The sequence below is a fragment of the Danio rerio genome, chromosome 5 (genome assembly GCF_049306965.1).
Source record: "Danio rerio strain Tuebingen ecotype United States chromosome 5, GRCz12tu, whole genome shotgun sequence".
NCBI lineage: Eukaryota > Metazoa > Chordata > Actinopteri > Cypriniformes > Danionidae > Danio > Danio rerio.
Genome location: NC_133180.1, coordinates 26,753,196 through 26,771,200, shown reverse-complemented (window position 1 = coordinate 26,771,200; position 18,005 = coordinate 26,753,196). Strand labels below are relative to the sequence as shown.

Genomic DNA, 18,005 nt, shown 5'->3' with positions numbered 1-18,005 from the left:
AGTTACTGAACCACACTGTTCCAGTTACTATGACCATTTATGTGAAGCTGCTTTGACACAATCTACATTGTAAAAGTGCTATACAAATAAAGCTGAATTGAATTGCTGGCCTCCATTACACCAAAGTGTAATGTGTAATCATTACACATTACACTTTGGTGTAATGGAGGCCAGCTATCAAAGTGCAATGCAGGTAAACCCCACTTCTCTAGCCTCTAAAGGTGTATTAGCGACAGATACAAGTAATTGAGGCCAGCTATCAAAGTCACTCCCATCCCGGACGAGCCCCCATGTGTTACCCACCGGTCCTACTGCACCCAACCCAGGCTGAGCTGGGAAGTAACGAGGAGGCTAAAGACCATGTTGGTCTCTAGAATCTGTTGTGAGTGAGGTTTACCTGTGTAGCACTTCACTAGCTGGACTGTTACATAAATAATTGCAATATTTTCAGTTTTGGGTAAACTATCCCTTTATTAACTTGACCACTATTGACCTAATTCTTCAATGCAGAAGTGTGCTCGTTTGTGTGATTGTTTTAGAACTTCCGATTCAGTTGCCTTTGGGAGAAATGACTAGAAATAATAAACAGCAAAAAGTGGTCAAACTACTCACTCTACAAATGCGTGTTTGCATGCCTATACAGATAAGCAGAATAATATAAGACAATATCAGTTTTCATCATCAAGCAGCATAGCGAGCATTTTTGACATCTAAAAATGAATAGAAGTGAATGAGACCGAAAGCCTTGAGCCAAAAATATTCAAATGGCCACACCCACTCGTATGCAAATAAGGTGAATACACAAAAAAGTGTTCAGTTTCATTGCTTCTGTCATTTATTTTTGCTGAAAGTCAGTTCTTAACATGTTTAATGGCACTACATGCAAATATATATACACAAATTATACAACATGACTATATACAAGTGTGCAAGAAAATGAGAACCATTTTAAGCTACATTTATTTACAATCAGTGCTTAAATACACAGTCACAATAAATTCTCTTTCATAAATAGACATTGCAGACAAAAATCAGGTTTAAAGAGAAAGCAGAATCTTAATTAAAAGTTAAAAAATAAAGTTTTTTTAGAAGCCCAATCATTCAGCCTTATCACAAGTGTAGTCATTGAGCTGTCCCAAAAACAAATCTTAGAGAAGCACACAAATGGTGAAGTTGGAAATCTTTGATTAGGCCGATCTTTCTTCAAGGTTAGCAAGATTTGAGCCTCCTTCAAGGATAGAAATTTGTTTGCCAATATCTATCATGACTGATTGAGCAAGAAAACAAAGGAGACAGCAACAAAGTGCGAGTATTCTTATTCAATGCTCGGAGTAAAGACAGTAAACAGCAGTAAGGCTGAACAAATATTCCCAATCCCCAGTCTGGAAATACATTTTAGAGGATGGCCGAGATGATTTTGTTCAGATTTACTGAAGAGCAACATAACTTGAAATATCTCTGTTTAACTCAACCATTCTCTGTAAAGTTACTGACCAAAGATTTCCTCAAAATTGACCAGCTGCTTGATCTGCTCGGTTTGCATGGAGTGTCGTCTTAGCAGACTCTTCTTGTTCTTGTAATCTCTGGGATGGTTCGGGGCACAGGGCACAAAATGCCTTGATCCGGCAACTATTGGTGCAGTTCCTACCACAGGCTTGCTTCCAACACCAGCATTGGCTTTGATGTCTGGAATAGGTGTGTGAGGATTAAGAGGCGGCAGATAACCAGGCCGCGTTTGTGAGATATGATCTAGGAGAAGGGCTCCGGATCCCCTCCGCTCCAGCATCGCGGGGCTCCTCCTCTGGACCAGACTCTCCAGAGATTCTCTGGATCCAGACAGAGTTGAGGAACGGCTGATAACAAGCTTGCGTTTCTCCACTCCCCCAGTTCCTCCTCCTCCGGTCTTCCCAAGGTCTTCAGAGGGTTGGCTCCCAAACTGAGGCAACTGAGAGTCAGAACTGTAGTGGTCCATTCCAATATTTCGGCGCCGAAACACGTTACGCAGACTTGAAATAGCCAGGTTGGGAAGACAGTCTGGATCCCGTTCAACAGGGAGCGTGTCTGTGATGGATGCCTGCTTGAGATTCTGATGCGAGGTGGAGTGTGGTAGCAACTCGCCATCGTAGGACATTTTTCTACTGAGCCATTTCTGTTCGTTTTTTCGTTCTCTTTCAGCATCGGACGTCATCTCAAACGCTCTTAGCAGACCTGTAGTGTCTTTGATGTCAATGCTTTGGTGCCGAGCTACCATTGCTTTCATCGGAGGTCGGCAACCATTGTACCCAAAGGAGAGCTCCTCCTCAGGGGTGATATCTAGAAGCTCCTCGGTCAAGGATGAAGACTTGCTTTGCTGAAGAAGCAGAGATGAAGGTATCTTCAGCCAGGGCTCCGAATGTAGCCTCTGTAGATGCAGCAGCTTTGCTACGCTTGCTGCTTGAAGAGGGCTTGAAACTTGAGTCGGTGATCCTGGCTTGGATATAGGAAGAGTTTGAGTGGATCCCAGATTGATCTCAGATCGGTTATTGGTTGGTGGTGAGATATGCGGAGTACAGAGTTTGATTTCAGAGGGGCACATACATGAGGCAGGGGCACAGTGCAAGCGGTCCTCGAGATTTGGAGGTGGTGGTACGTTCAGATACTGCTTGGTCATTTGTCTTCCGGAGGGTAGTTTGTCTGTTGTAATGATGATAACTTCTTTCCCCTTGGCCTTGCAGGCATCCAGTAGTACTCTCAGTGCATCTTTGTCTCCAGCGTTAACTGCGTAGACCAGAGCTGAGGAACCAGTGTGGTCTTCCAAACTAGGGTCAGCTCCACTGGAGAGGAGAAGCGACAGCACCTCTTCACCTGCCCGCTCCATGCAGGCATGCATTAAGGCGGTCTTACCAGACTTGTCCTGAATGTTGGGGTCTGCACCATTTTCAAGAAGATACCTGTTGAAAAGATTGATTCGTTAGAGTTCATAATGAACAATATCCATGTTTCAATCCAAAGATGACAATTATAATACATTTGCAAAGAAAGCAGCGTTTCCATCCAATGAGTCAAAGAGAACAAAATCATCACCTAATGATAAACTGGCACCAAATATCAAAAACAAAAATGGAAGTTACTATGAAAGGAGAAGCCACTATGGGCTTTATTAAAATAATAAATGACCTGCGACTTAGAAGGTGAAATTCAATGCACATGCAGAGGCTTTTAGAGACACAAGACTTGTTCTACGTCCCAATTCGCATACTAAACAGTATTTGAAAATAGAATTAGTATGTCCCAAATCGTAGTATGTTGAAAAGAGTTACTATTTCCATTTAAAATGTAGAACCATCCAAAAACGGTAAAAGTGGAGAACCATCCATACTCTAACCAAGGGATGGGCAAACTCGGTCCTGGAGGGCCGATGACCTGCACAGTTTAGCTCCAACACTAATCAAACACACCTGAACAAGCTGATCAGTGTCTTCAAGATCACTAGAAATCTACAAGCAGGTGTGTTTGATTAGAGTTGGAGCTAAACTGTGCAGGACACTGGCCCTCCAGGACCGAGTTTGCCCACCCCTGCTCTAACCGCTGATATTGCCCACAGTACATTGCTCGTCGGACGTGAAATTGATTAGAACTACAAACTTGAGTGAAAATTGTAAACAAACTACAAACATGGTGGACACTCGAGACCAACCGTCAAGTAACGAGGCTTCGGTAGAGTTGTTTGAATGACTGTTATTCAATATCTAGCCAACTGGAACAGATATAAACCGCTTTTTAGGTGTTATATTTCACCTGCAACAAAAATGTGAACCTATACTAAGATATGTTTGGACATTAACTTTTGAATGCATAATTACCCAAACACCTGAGGAGATTTCTCTGCATGAAAGACTTGTGAATGGCAGATTATCTTGCTGCTGCTTCTCCAACAAGGTAGGAAATCAAAATTTGAAAAAAGTATGGATGATTGACTGGGCTCGTAACTAAGCAACACAACAATCTGTTAACTAAGAAGAGTATGCAAGCTTTGGGATGTACTACTTCCGTTACACACTCAAAAGTACATATTTTCCTTCACAAAAAAGTACATACTTTTAGGGTGTAGTATAAATATATAAAATGGAACGCAGCATTGGTCTTTGGGATAGCAGCCACTCAACAGTTGTGGAAGGTAATAATGCCTGATCACTATGATGATGGACTTTAGTTGAGGCATTTTAGAATGACCAAAACAACATTTTAGGTGTTTTACAATGTGGTCGGTCTGCTGGTTTGTCAATTAATGATCTGCCAAATTAAAATCACATGGCCTTTTTGATTGCACATGCTGGAATTTATTCTGTAAAACTGTTTCCATTGTGGTTCACGCCATCAGTTCAAGCAGTTATTTTACTGAGCACATTTTTAAAAATGTGCAGATCATGGCATTTCCAGTAAGCAAATTGGAGTAAAAACAGAAAAATGGGAAACATTGCTATTGGCACATTAGGTTGTCCACAACAAAAAAGAGAACAATGTTCAAAATACATGCAAAAATATACACCTTTTTTGCCAATATAAACAGTGCTCAGCATAAATGAGTACACCCCAGTTAGAAAATTAATTGTTTTTATCCATTTCAATATAGGCAATGAATTTTGGTGCATTTAAACAAAACAGATTTATTAAACAGATACATTTATTAAAATAATATTTAGTCACCAAACATATTTATAAATTAAAAGATAATACAATTCAATTCAAACAAAATATTGCAAAATAAATTACAACCTACAAAATTTCAACAAATTTTTTTTTTTTACTTTTTGCTTCTCATGATTTTTCCTCTTTTTTTAAAATTTGTATTTAATATTTTTCTATAACATATAAATTTGGGTGTACTAGTTATTGAACCGTTATCGTAAGTTATTTTGTTAGATAAGCTCCAGATTTGGCTTCAGTACCAACTAATCTAATGTATATGCACAAATACAATATTGTTTAGCTTCCAATTAAAACTATCAATTTAAAAGAGAGATTTGTGAGAGGTGTACTTAATTGTTTCATGCAATTTTTCTTTTCTTTTTATGTTGAATTACCATCAAAAGAAAATTAAACAAACTTCAGTGTTTTATATTGTAATCAACTTACAGCAGACCCACCTGATGATCTTGGGCTTTGGGACACTCTGGGCATCAGAATGATGACTTTTGCAGGCCACCATCAGTGGAGTTTCACCTCTCTCATTGCTCTCATTGATGTAAGCTCCTCCTTCCAGCAGCAGACGTGTCAGTCTTAGACGGCACAGATACACTGCTTTAAGCAGAGAGTTCCCATCAGTCCGCACTTCTACTGAGTCCTCCATCACTGTATGGTGCAGTGGTTCAGTGGATCATAGGAGCTGATTTCTTGTTTGATTCTGTCAGGGAGGAGATGCAGACTGAGCTCACAAGTTTCTCAAGGTTTTCAATTAAGTGCCTGCCTTTTATCCAATTCATTTGCATCAAAGCAAACCTGATGTCTCTTTGACATTGAAATGTTCTCTTCCTCCTTTCCTCTAATCTTGTGTCTCTCGCTATTCATCGGGTATATGAAAATGCTTGTCATGATGACTATGTAGGTGGCATGTCTAGGCGGTACTTGACAAGAATAAGAAAACTGAATTCGTTATCTAATCCTCATTACATAAGATTAATTAATCGACTCCCATATTCTTTTACTCTTTGCTAAATATTTCTCTTCTTAACATGCAATTATGCAGCATTAACCATGATATTAAGCTGCAAATTAATTTGAACCTGAACACAAAACTGAGCTTATTAGCCAAAAAACTTCTAAAATATTTCGATAGAAGCTTATTTTTGGTTTTGTACTGCAAGTTTTACTCAAAATGTATTTTCTACATAGATTTGTTCAACTTTTTAACAACAAAAGTTGTCAGAGCAGAGATAAAAGTCCCATAATGCAATTTAATAATGTAAATAAATAGAAAATGGCCACAATTTATTAATAACCACTATTCATTTAACAGATATTTCTTTGTAGTGTATATTTTAAAGATAATAAGTCAAATATATTTTGAGAAACGCGATAAATGTTACTGTTTTACCTGATTATTATCATTATTTTCATGTGATTATTGGTGTTAATTGTATTTAAAACCATAATATTTAAAGAATTTTAACATATTAATATATTAATACATATTTATAACAATATTCTGATGTTTTTCTTAATTTTTCATCCCTATTTACTTTTATTGAAAGTGCATTGCTGTAACTTTTTAAAAAGGAAAAGACAGAGATGGGTCAAACTTATCCTGTTGATTAGGTTTATCTTCCACAGTACTTTCTTTAGCATGTTAGTTTGCACCAGACATGCACAGTCTGTTCTTATAAGAGCAATAGCTGTGTTTTTCAGCCGGCTGAATTTCAATAGCTCTGGGCAATCTGTATTTGCCTCATTGAATGATGGCATTCCTTTATACAGTCTATTGTGCGCGTGGCCTTGTTCTCTCAACTGAGAGCGCAGTCGCAGTGCACTCTGCATTTAACAAAGAGCAAGCGCAAGACTGCTTCAGTCAGCTTTATAAATGTGAATTCACTGCAGTTGATGGAAAATGAGTAAGAGGACGAATCTTTTTGTGTCCTCCAACAAAAATAAAAAGATGACAACCTGGGCTGACGCTCAAACGCTTGCTTTTCTTAGAAGTGGAGGCTGTATGTGACAATGTTAACCGAGAGAGTTCGTCAGCATCGTGTTTAAACATTTCCCATTGGAAAAAAAGCAGATTATCCACCTTTTATGACCCATGAATCTTTGTGTGGATTATAGGAATAATTTCTGTCAAACTGTAAACTATCAGTGATACCTTTTTAAAACTGGGTACAATGAGGGCTCTTAATAATTTATTGAATAAAGAATAAAATAAACAAAATGACTTTTTAGAAGGCCACAAACAATCTCAAAAACTTAAAACAAGCCATTAAGTGGTTATAATATGAATGTATATTGCATATTATTGTACAGTAGGGAAAGATACAAAGAGAAAATTATCTGGAGGAGTTTAAAATTGCTTTAGCTACAGATATGCTTGGGATATTAAACTTCATGTTAAAATACACTGCAACTATTTTTATGATGGTTAAAAATAAAGCACAAAGAAAAAACTCTCACTCCATTTTCACTCTATTTATTTCAAATAATTTGCTTCAGTTGGTTTCAGCGGAAGTTCCCAAACTGGATCTTTGGGAATCCCTAATTTAAAATGCAGGACAGCAAATCAGCCATTATATGTGACATTTGCAGTAGAAACTTAAAAAATTAATTCTTGGAATGTATATGTTAACAGTATTTATTTTTTTAATAATTATTTTGATTTCATTTGAATAAATGAATAAATAATAAATAAGCTTATACTTTCGAAAACAATTAATTTGAGTTAAGGGATCAGAAAAAATACACTGTAAAACCTAAAACTCAAACCATTTGAGGAAACCGATTGCAACAAACCATTTAAGTTCTAAAACTAATCCTAATGAGTACTTTGAACTTAATCCGTTTGGATAAACGAAGCAATTTGAGCACAGTAAAACCCAACAAATGAAGAGAACTCAAACCAACTAAGTACTATAAAACCCAATAAGTTAAAGTAACTTAAACCGTTTGAGGAAACCAATTGCTTTTTTAGTTAAACTTATACAAGTACTGTGAACTTACTCCATTTCAGTTAAAGTAATGAGATATTTAATTAACTCATCACCTTCAACACTGAGTTCAAAACTCTTTATAAATGAGTAGAATTAACCTTCAGTCAATGTTGAGTTAACTACACTCATTTCATTTGATACAGTAGACAGTATAGTTACATATATACACATATCAGTCAAAGGTTTGGGGTCTTTTTAAATGTGTTAAAATAAGCTTCTTCTGCTCACCAAAGCTGAAATTATTTAATCAAGAATACAATACAAATTGTACAATTGTGAACTGTTATTGCACTATAAAAAAAACTGTTCAAAAGTAGTCTATAATTTAATCATTTATTCCAGTAGTTTTAATGATCAACTTTCAGCTTTATTACAGCAGTCTTCAGTCACATGATCCTTCAGAAATCACTCTAATATTAATTCATTTATTTATTATTATTAATATTATTATTAAGATTAATGTTACTAGTAATATTAAAAGTAATAATGGCTTGATACATAAAATACTAAAGCAATTAAAATTTAAATAAACATTCAATAGTTTAACATTTTTGGTACATTTAATAAATTCTGCCTTGATGAACAGAATTTTCATAATCAAAAAATATGAAATAAACGACCCCAAACTGCTTTACAGATGACCAAAAAGAATGCAGTATACAAATTATGTCTGTGAATTAAACTGCACATCCCCAAAAAATTAGTTTACTAATTGAAAGGTAAAAGTTCTCTCTCTATAGAACAAGAGTAATTTATTTTATGTGACATTTTTGCATTTATAAGGAAAAAAGCTTTCTCGTGGATATGACATCTCTCCATTACAGATGTGACAGAAATTAACCTCTGTATGATTTTGATAAATAAAATATCATTTTAACATTTTTAACATTTTCATGAAGTTGCTCAGTAGTAATGTGTGGGAAAAGGTGGATAACCCATCATAATTCTAATAATACTCTTATTTTACTCGAGGTATCATGTCTTTTATGCTAATAAATTATTTTGACCTGTCTCTACCCGTAGATTTGAAAAGCCAAACAGTCAAGACAGACTTCTGATTGGTTTGGTACAAGCACACGGCCTGCTGCCGGCAGGACATCTCAGTTCAAGCTGCTAATTCCTAGAGCTCCCTGGGCTGGCATTTAAAAGCAGAGCTTTGTGTGCCATACCCCTAGTCTTCAATCGCCCTTGGGAACAGAGAGAATTTTTAATGACAGGTCTCTCTCTCTCACTCTCTTTCTGACGCTGCTGCATGCTAAAAAGCAGGGAGCAAATGAGGCCCAAAACAGACGAGGGTGGCGATTGTTGCAGCGGCGCTGAAGTGGAGCACCAAACAGAGCACTTGACGCACCTGTATGCATCTGTGATTCATGCCAGATCACGCAATGCTTAATTCTCCTCGCAAATGGTGGGCTGATTTTGTCCCTCTCAAAACACCTGCAGGGAAAATGAAAACCCACTCTCTGTGGTATCAACTGATAACTGAATAAGAATAGTTTTTGTGTGTGTCTTGATTAATGAGGGCAATGAAAGCTTCCTCACTGTGCTTTCGAGGCTTGCCAGGATCGGGCGAATAAATTATGGGAATCCTCAGCTGATATAAAGTTATATTTCCATGTCCATACCATTTATATGCTAAACAGTGAAAGCAGAAAAAGAGCAGCTCCCCTTTTTCATGCATGTCTTTTTTTCAGGCCATTTGTAATTTTTTTTATTTGCATGAAGTATTAAAGGCTAATTAACATATATTTAAACAATTAAAATTAACAAAAAAATAATTATTAGTAATTCATAAATAAATGTTTGCATGTTTAATTTTACACTCAGCTATTTTTTATAACTACAACTAATTTTTATAACTTGCAAATATTATTTATAACCATATAACAGATGTACACACACACACACACACACATATACATATATATATATATATATATATATATATATATATATATATATATATATATATATATATATATATATATATGTATATTTATATATATGTGTGTGCATAGATAGATAGATAGATAGATAGATAGATAGATAGATAGATAGATAGATAGATAGATAGATAGATAGATAGATAGATAGATAGATAGATAGTCAGAATTATTAGCCCCCCTGTTTATTTTTTCCTCCAATTTCTGTTTAACAGAGAGCACATTATTTCCACACATTTCTAAACATAATAACACATTTAATAACTAATTTCTATAAAATATTTAAAAAAGAAAAAAGGAACAATTCAAAGAGGGCTAATTCTGATTTTAACTGTAACTTGTTTTATATTAGAAATTAAATGCTTTTAGTTAAACTTAAATTTTAATTAAAAGGAATTATCAAAGGAAATAAGTCTTTTTGGCACACAAAATGTATATGATTAAAATACAGTAAGAGTAGTACTACTGTGGAATATTATTACAGTTTGTGCGTCAGGCTGTCCTGGAACCGAAAAAGGTCCATACACAATTTATTTATTTTTGCATGACTTTATCTCTTTCTAAAGAGTATTTATCATGAAGTTATGCAAGAATAATTTCAGATTCAAGTCTGACAATAAGGTTTTTTTTATTGTATTGTAACCACTTTCTGTTTTTTAATTCATTTATTTTCTTTTCGACTTAGTCCCTTTATTAATCTGGAGTTGCTATAGCGGAATGAACCACCAACTTATCCAGCATATGTTTTATGCAGCGAATGCCCTTTCAGCTGCAACCCATCACTAAGAAACACCCATACACACCCATTCACTATAGGCAATTTAGCCTACCCAATTTATCTATAGTTGTCTTGGGACTGTGTGGGAAACTGTAGCATATAAAGGAAACCCACACAAACACAGGGAGAACATGCAAACTTCACACATAAAAGCCAACTGACCCAGCCGAAGCTCGAACCAGTGACCTTCTTGCTGATTGTGCTACCCACTGCACCAACATGACGCCCCATTTTCTATATATATATATATATATTTAGACGTAACTTATTGAGGTACACCTGAATTAATTTTTGATTTCATTAATGCAATATCCCTTAGAAATCTTTTTAAAATGCTAATCTGCTGCTCTATTATTGTTGCTCAGTTATTTATAATGATTTTCTAATGTTAAACACAATTTTGGCTGTTTTTTATTTTGTGAAAACTTTTTAAAAAGCTAAAAAATCTGTTTTGTTTTGGTAAGATTATAATGTTTTAAATTTCACATTTGATCAACTTTATTAACAATTTTATATACAGTTAAAGTCAGAATTATTAGCCCCCTGTTCATTGTTTCCCCAATTTCAATTTTCAACACATTTCTAAACCCAATAGTTTTAATAACTCATTTCTAATAACTGATTTATTTTATCTTTGTCATGGTGACAGTAAATAATATTTAACTAGATGTTTCTCAAAACACTTTTATACAGCTTAAAGTGACATTTAAAGGCTTAACTAGGTTACCTAGGCAGGTTAGGGTAATTAGGCAAGTTATTGTATAATGATGGTTTGTTCTAGACTATTGAAAAAATATAGCTTAAAGGGGCCAATAATATTGACCTTAAAAGGGTGTTAAAAAAATAATTGCTTTTACTCTAGCTGAAATAAAACTAATAAGAAAAAAATATTATCAGACATACTGTAAAAATTACCTTGCTCTGTTAAACATCATTTCTCTTTAAAAAAAATTCAAAGGGGGGCTAATAATTCTGACTTCAACTGTATACTGAAAAAAAAAAAAAGAATTTCCACCAAAACACACGCAACTAAACTTAAAAAAATGTAATGTTCCCAAAACTTTTGACAGTTAAAATTATACAAATATATTAAGCCCAAATGCACAGTACATTACCAGCTATTTAGGGAAATCATCTGTATTAATAACACTTTACAATAAGGTTGTATTAGTTAATGTATTGTCTTTGTTAATGATAGCTAATGAAAGTAATGCCGTTAATGTAACTCACAGTTGTTATGTTAACAAGCAAATCTTGAATTTGAATAATGCATAATAAATGTATTAAACAACAATTAATAAATGTGTACACATATTCTTCATTATTATTTAATGTTAGTGAATACATTAACCAATAAAACCTTATTGTAAAGTGTGACCTCTGTATTTGGTGTGAATTATTTATACTCCTATTTTTAAGAAGATGAATAGATCCAAGGTTAAGTCTCATGAAATCGCAATCCACCCATATCACACAAAATCTTTCAAACATGCATAAAAAAGACACAGCTGCAGAGTTCTCAAGTCTCCAAGAAATCCTAATTCAAGAGAAAAGCTATTAATTATACAGTATTAAAAGACAAAATGAGGTCCTTACCTCAAATAAACCAGCTGCTGCTCTAGTTCTCCAACAGCTTGCTCCTCCGGCATGTGCTCATGGTAAACAGAAGAGTAATCCAGGAGTGAGACTAACACTAGAGCCTGAAGTGGCAGATGAATGTGTAGAGATGTGCTCTCACTGAGGATAAATGAAAGAGTGGCACAGGAGAGACACGGAGAGAAGAATAAGTGCCTGTGCTCTCAGGTCTGAAAACAAGCTACTAACCCCAGCACAGCCCATGTGCACCAGGAGGACAGTCAAGCTTAATAGAGCAAGCTGACGCCAGTCTCTGCACATCCAGCGTCAGTAGGTGATCTCTCCATTATTCGCACATTGCCAAAGAGAGTTATTGAACTCATATGCCGAGGCTGTGCGTAGATCCTCATTTGTTTCTAACTCTGATGTCAACTTGCTCGCATGGTGATGACTCCTATGGTGCCGTTACATCATTATGACACAACCGTCTCGCCTTTGAGGCATCAGTTCAGCTCCTGAGGGACGTGCAGGGTGTCTATTGATCTATTGGAGTGATGCAGCTACTATATATAAAACCACAGTGATGGCACTGAAAGGGACAATAGTAAGTCTCTAAAGGTATTAATACTGGGGGGCGTGGGGCGATAGTAAACAGTAGACAAGAGCTGGGTGATATGACAAACATTTCATATCATGATATACTGAAGATCATTACAGATTTGTTCTTTCCTCTTAAATTTTTTATTTTCCCTAAGATAAATTTGAGTGTCCTAATTTTTGTATCGTCATTGTAAGATATTTTGTTAGATTAGATCCAGATTTAGTTTCAGTACCAACTAATCTAATATATATGCACAACTATATTATTGTAAAGCACCCCACGGTCGCTGCTGAACAATTTGCTCTTTCTTTATAAAAGAAGATCTTAGTGAAATGGCATTTGGTTTAAAGAGAAAGCTAGAGGATGTCATGTTTTTCAGATGGAAATACGTAGTGTAGCAGTATTGAGATGTGAATTTAAATTGAAACTGAAAAATAGGCTATGCAAAAGTTTGGGATTTTTTTTTTGTGGATTTCAAAACCTGTAGACACTTAATGCTAATTGAATTCAACACAAAATTGATTTGAGTGACGCCGTGAACATTAATAATCCTAACATAGGTGCAACAAATCATGAAAAAGCATAACAATGGCTGATTGCTAGTTGTGCCTCTCCTTATTGACAACCTGAAAGTAGCAACATGGGAGAAGACCTTCGTAATCACCTAAAAACTAGGATAATTCATCAACATGAATTAGGAGAATGATACCAAAAGCTGTCACAAAGGTTTAAAGTCTCCATCTCCACAGTCAGAAATATAGTAAGAAAATGGAAGGCCACAGAAGCAGTTCTTGTGAAGGAAAGATGTGCTAGACCAAGAAAAAAAATCTGAAAGGCAAAGGCCAAGAATGGTTAGAATAGTCGCAGAGAAACTAGACCACCTCCAGAGAGCTCCAGGAACATCTCAATGCTGATAATGTCATTGTAAATCGTTCCACAGTTCAGCACAGTATTCACAAAGAACAGCTCAATGGAAGGTGATGCAGAAGAATCCTTTTCTGCATTCTGCCAACATGAAGACTCGTTTGAGGTATGCAAAGGCTCATCTGGTCAAGCCTGAGTCATTTTGGAAAATATGCTGTGGACAGATGCCACAACTATATGCGCTTTGCATAACGGAAGAACACAGCATTCCAGAAGAACCTGCTCCCTACTGTAAAATATGGTGAAGGGGCCAACATTCTGTGCAGATGTGTGGCAAGCACAAGTACTGGAATCCTTGTCAGAGTTGAAGGTTGCATGGATTCCAACCAGTATCAGCGAATTCTGAAGAACAATGTTCAGTAATCAGTCAAGAGACTGAAGTTACGACAGGATTGGATGTTTCAGCAGGACAATGACCCAAAGTTTCAGATCTGCCAAGGATTTTATGATTAGACACAATGTTCTAGAATGGCCATCCCAGTCCCTAGACTTCCCCAAAATCTGTGGATTAATTTGAAAAGGGCTGTTCACGCTCGGCACCCATCAAACCTGACTGATCTGAGAAATTGTGCAAGGAAGAATGGCCCAAAATGCCTTCGGCAAGAATCCAGGCACTTATCCTTGACTATAAGAAGCGTCTACAGGCTGTTATTTCAGCAAAAGGTGACTCTACAAAAGGCTGATGTCATTATTCTGTTATAAATGTTGTCCAAACTGACATTTTGAAAACTGAAAATCCCCCGCCCCCCAGGGTATAAAATGTCCAAATGAATTTGCCACCAAAAGGCCACCAGGCTATAGCTTGGAATTCTAAAAATTATCAGGGGTGGCCAAACTTTTGCATAAGACTGTATATACACACAGTATAAATGTACATATATACATACAAGGGTTGGACAATGAAACTGAAACACTGGCCAATTTAGTGTTAAGAGGTTTTATGGCTAAATTTGACCAGGCTGGTGGCCAATCTTCAACAATTTCATATTCCACAAGAGCAGAGAGTGAAGGTTTAATTAGCAGAGTAATAGCACAGTTTTGCTTAAATATTGCAATGCACACATTATAGGTGACATATTAAAGTTGGTGATATTAACCTGGAAACTGCAGCTCTTGATACATCACAAAGACTTGCTGTCTTGGTTACAGATGCGCCAGTGAGGAGCAATTTTTCCTATTCTGAACTAATATGGCATTCATAATGTTGTGTGCATTGCAATAAAAGCTTTGAAAACTAATGATTACAGGTCCAATGTGAATTAATATTATATAAAAACGCTAAAATGTAACGTGCAACATTTTCCATGCTGTTATTTTCATTTCTGATTGTAGTGTAATTTTGCACTCATCCAAATGATGAAAAAGTATAACCATAAACAATGTATTTTGTGACAGCTCACAGTAAATGATAGAACATAACATGAAACTATAGACTTTTTATTTTTATATCAGTACAATAAATATTGTAATAATGCACAGCCCTGCATTGGACACACCAAAATAAAGTAATGCATTTACCTTTTGATATAAAATGCATAAACTAATGAAGTGTAAACGCTTCCCGAGTGTCTAGGCACTCTTTGTACTCTGAAAATAAATTTAAGTGCTACTTAAGGTGCGAGCAAGGTGCATGCGTTGGGGTAATTTTAATTCCAGTCAGGTTTACTTCAGCCTGGTGGTAAACATTCGTAGTACATTAGGCTGACATACCCAAAACCAATCAGCTTTAAAAGGTTGTGCCTGATTGCGCCTTTCTAAAATGAAGGAGTTTGCGTGGGTGAGACTGAAAGTGCTAGTACGGTGACCCTTTTCCAAACTATAGGACAACCTTTGTCAATCAGCCAGTCTGAAGACCATACACAACATGCATATTCATGAGAGCAGTCAGATCTTTAGGCAGGCTTAACAGCAGACACTTCAGTTGCTATTGGATATGGAGATGAGAAGGTTGTCTTTTGCAGGTGGTGAGAGGAAGAATAATCAAGTGGATGGCAGATGTTAAAAAAAAAACCTGTTTATTACTGTGGAAAATGAGGTATGCGGTTTTTGGAATATTTTAAATAATAACCCAGGAGCTAAACAACATATAGATAAAAGGATACTTATTGGGACAATGCAAAAAATACTTGCACAGTAATTATAAACCAATGGGAAAAGTTTACTAGTTTTCAGCTTAGTCTGGTCTGTGACCTTTATTTTCTTCCCTTCTTTCTGTTCGTTGTTTCGCACTTTATGTAGTTAACAGCTCATACATATAAAAAAAAAAGGAAGAATAGCATCTTTTAATTGTCCTGGCATCACAATATATTTTTGGCATTTTTATTAATAAAGAAAATTGAAAAGTGATGCATAAAAGAAGGGAAGCTATAGGGCCAGTACATTACACAAATATGATAATGTTTTTTTGTTTTTTTTTTCTGCATGGGAGATAGGTTGAAGTATTAGCACTAACCGCTAGACCACATCTCTGACCATTGCATCAAACTTTAAAAGATCTTCTTAGTGTTCGATGCTTTCATACACTTCAAACACATACTGAACACCATTGTCCTCCTGCAAGCCGACGGGTACACCTGGAAATCTGAAAATGAGGAAACAAGAAAGAGAAACAGAAAGAACATGAAAAGTTTACCTGCACAGGTCAGGACTGTTATACAAAAAAAAAAAAAATAATAATAATAATAATAATACAGACAAGCAAATGGCATTAACATGACATTTCAGTGACCTGTGGCAAGAAGCTAGTTAATTTAACTTTTAAAAAATTTATATATATTTTTTTATATATATTTATATTTTATTGCACAATAATTGCTGAATCTGTCATAATGTGCAGTATTTAAAATGAATTGACATTACCCATACTAACTATTCCTAAAAGTCAAAAATGATTAAAATCATTGATTAATTAATGATTAAAATCATTTTTAATCCACATCAAATGTTGACTACATTGTTTTTTCACAAAAATGCTCAGCAATTTGCGAGAGCACTAATAAGGAGTTAACAAAGCAATTGTTTGTGGCTTAAAAACAAATGATAAGCTGTTGGTGGGAACTATGAATTTGATTGTTGCTCTGTGTTGCTCTGTGATCATTTTTTCATGAGTTCATGAGAACTTGTAAGGTCAGTTGGCAGAAACAGGGTTTCTGCTGGTTTCACAAAGTTAAATTTAAGACTTGAGGACAATTATGAATAAATTTTGACGTATACATGGCTAAATTTTTTGCTAACATTTTTTAGAATATCACAGTTGGAAAAGATTTTCACTTGCCCAATAAATTTTTTTATATAAAATATAAATAATAATAATAATAATACAATAATACAAATATAGGTCAGTATATTTAGCAGTAAATAGAGAACCTTTAAACTGTTGCCTTAAAAACAAAAAAAAAAAACATGTAAAAAAAAAAAAAAAAGTCACATCTACCATGGAAAATTGGTGAACCCTGCACTAGGCTATTGACACTAACATAAATACTATATTTAATGATAATATTTAATGTGCAAATGAACTGTTGACAATTATCAAATGATAACACAAAGGATCCAATTCTGTCTTAGATGAAATGGCAGTGATCAACATCCCATGTGCGTTTAACTTCTGTTTAAATGCACCTGAAAGATGTGACATTTGGTGCGGTCAATCTTTGATGTTAAGATGCCATTTTTACATAACAAGAGAGCTTTTTCTCCTCACTCATGCAACTCTTTTCAGTGTTCTCTCTGGGTACACAATACGTCTGTTCCATTGCCAATAAATCCATTAATGCTGCTTTATGCAACAATACACCCATACAAAGACATGTATAAAAAAACATTACATTATAAACGAAAGCGTTTCAAAACTGCAAAATTTAAGCCTTGGAAAATAGCCTTTTGAAGTGTAACACTATTGGAATATCAATCATCATCCCTTCAAATCTTTTGCAATACAACCATTGTAAAGGTGCAGTAGGTGATTGTCTTCAGACACATTGTTTGTTGTGCTGGTTGAAAGTCTCTTCACATTCCAATAGTAATAATTAAAGTAAATAATGTAAAAGTATTTATTTGTATTTTTGTATTCTGGGTAAGGTATAAGACTAAAAAAATGTTCATCCAATTAAAATTTGTCGGGCCAACATTTCCCATAATTTTGATAATTGGACCAAACTGTCTGTCAACAAATGAAGATTTGTACATCTGCCCAGCCGTTAACGCAGATCCGCCCATTGCGCGTGCATGTGCGTTCACATGCACACAAGAGAGCGACCAGTAAATACAAATACAGAATCAAAACTTTTGAAAATCCCGAAGCAATATTGGAGTTACTTTTGCACACTGGAGGAAGGAAGACACCATAGTTAAAGTATTTCTTTCAGACAGGTAATATTCTGTTTTAAAACTCTTAGTCAATCGAAGCTTATGTAGATGTATGTTTCGTTTTACGAATGGGTTGTGCGGGGTGACGCAGTGGCGCAGTAGGTAGTGCTGTCACCTCACAGCAAGAAGGTCGCTGGTTTGAT

General features: G+C 35.5%; 2 protein-coding genes across 5 annotated transcripts in view; both read right to left on the bottom strand.

The window, feature by feature from the left end:
• Positions 1 to 815: 815 nt before the first annotated feature.
• Positions 816 to 16,075, bottom strand: ankrd34bb (ankyrin repeat domain 34Bb). Of its 3 annotated transcripts, none has more exons than XM_005171895.6 (3): positions 11,991 to 16,075; positions 5,127 to 5,383; positions 816 to 2,930 (listed from the first exon to the last, which is right to left on the bottom strand). In XM_005171895.6, exons 2-3 carry the CDS (start codon positions 5,327 to 5,329, stop codon positions 1,487 to 1,489), a joined length of 1,647 nt encoding a protein of 548 aa, XP_005171952.1. In that variant the 5' UTR covers positions 5,330 to 5,383; positions 11,991 to 16,075; the 3' UTR covers positions 816 to 1,486. The 3 variants fall into 3 exon arrangements, with proteins under 3 accessions (XP_005171952.1, XP_068077364.1, NP_001091653.1); XM_068221263.2 differs by having other exon boundaries at positions 5,116 to 5,383; positions 11,991 to 12,429; NM_001098183.1 differs by lacking the exon at positions 11,991 to 16,075 and having other exon boundaries at positions 1,487 to 2,930; positions 5,127 to 5,329.
• Positions 15,487 to 18,005, bottom strand: part of dhfr (dihydrofolate reductase) — a 9,851-nt gene continuing 7,332 nt past the window's right edge. The window contains 1 exon segment of one of the 2 annotated variants that reach the window (NM_131775.1): positions 15,487 to 16,075. In NM_131775.1, the coding sequence (NP_571850.1) occupies positions 15,994 to 16,075 (82 nt within the window). In that variant the 3' untranslated portion in view covers positions 15,487 to 15,993. 2 annotated transcript variants of the gene reach the window in all.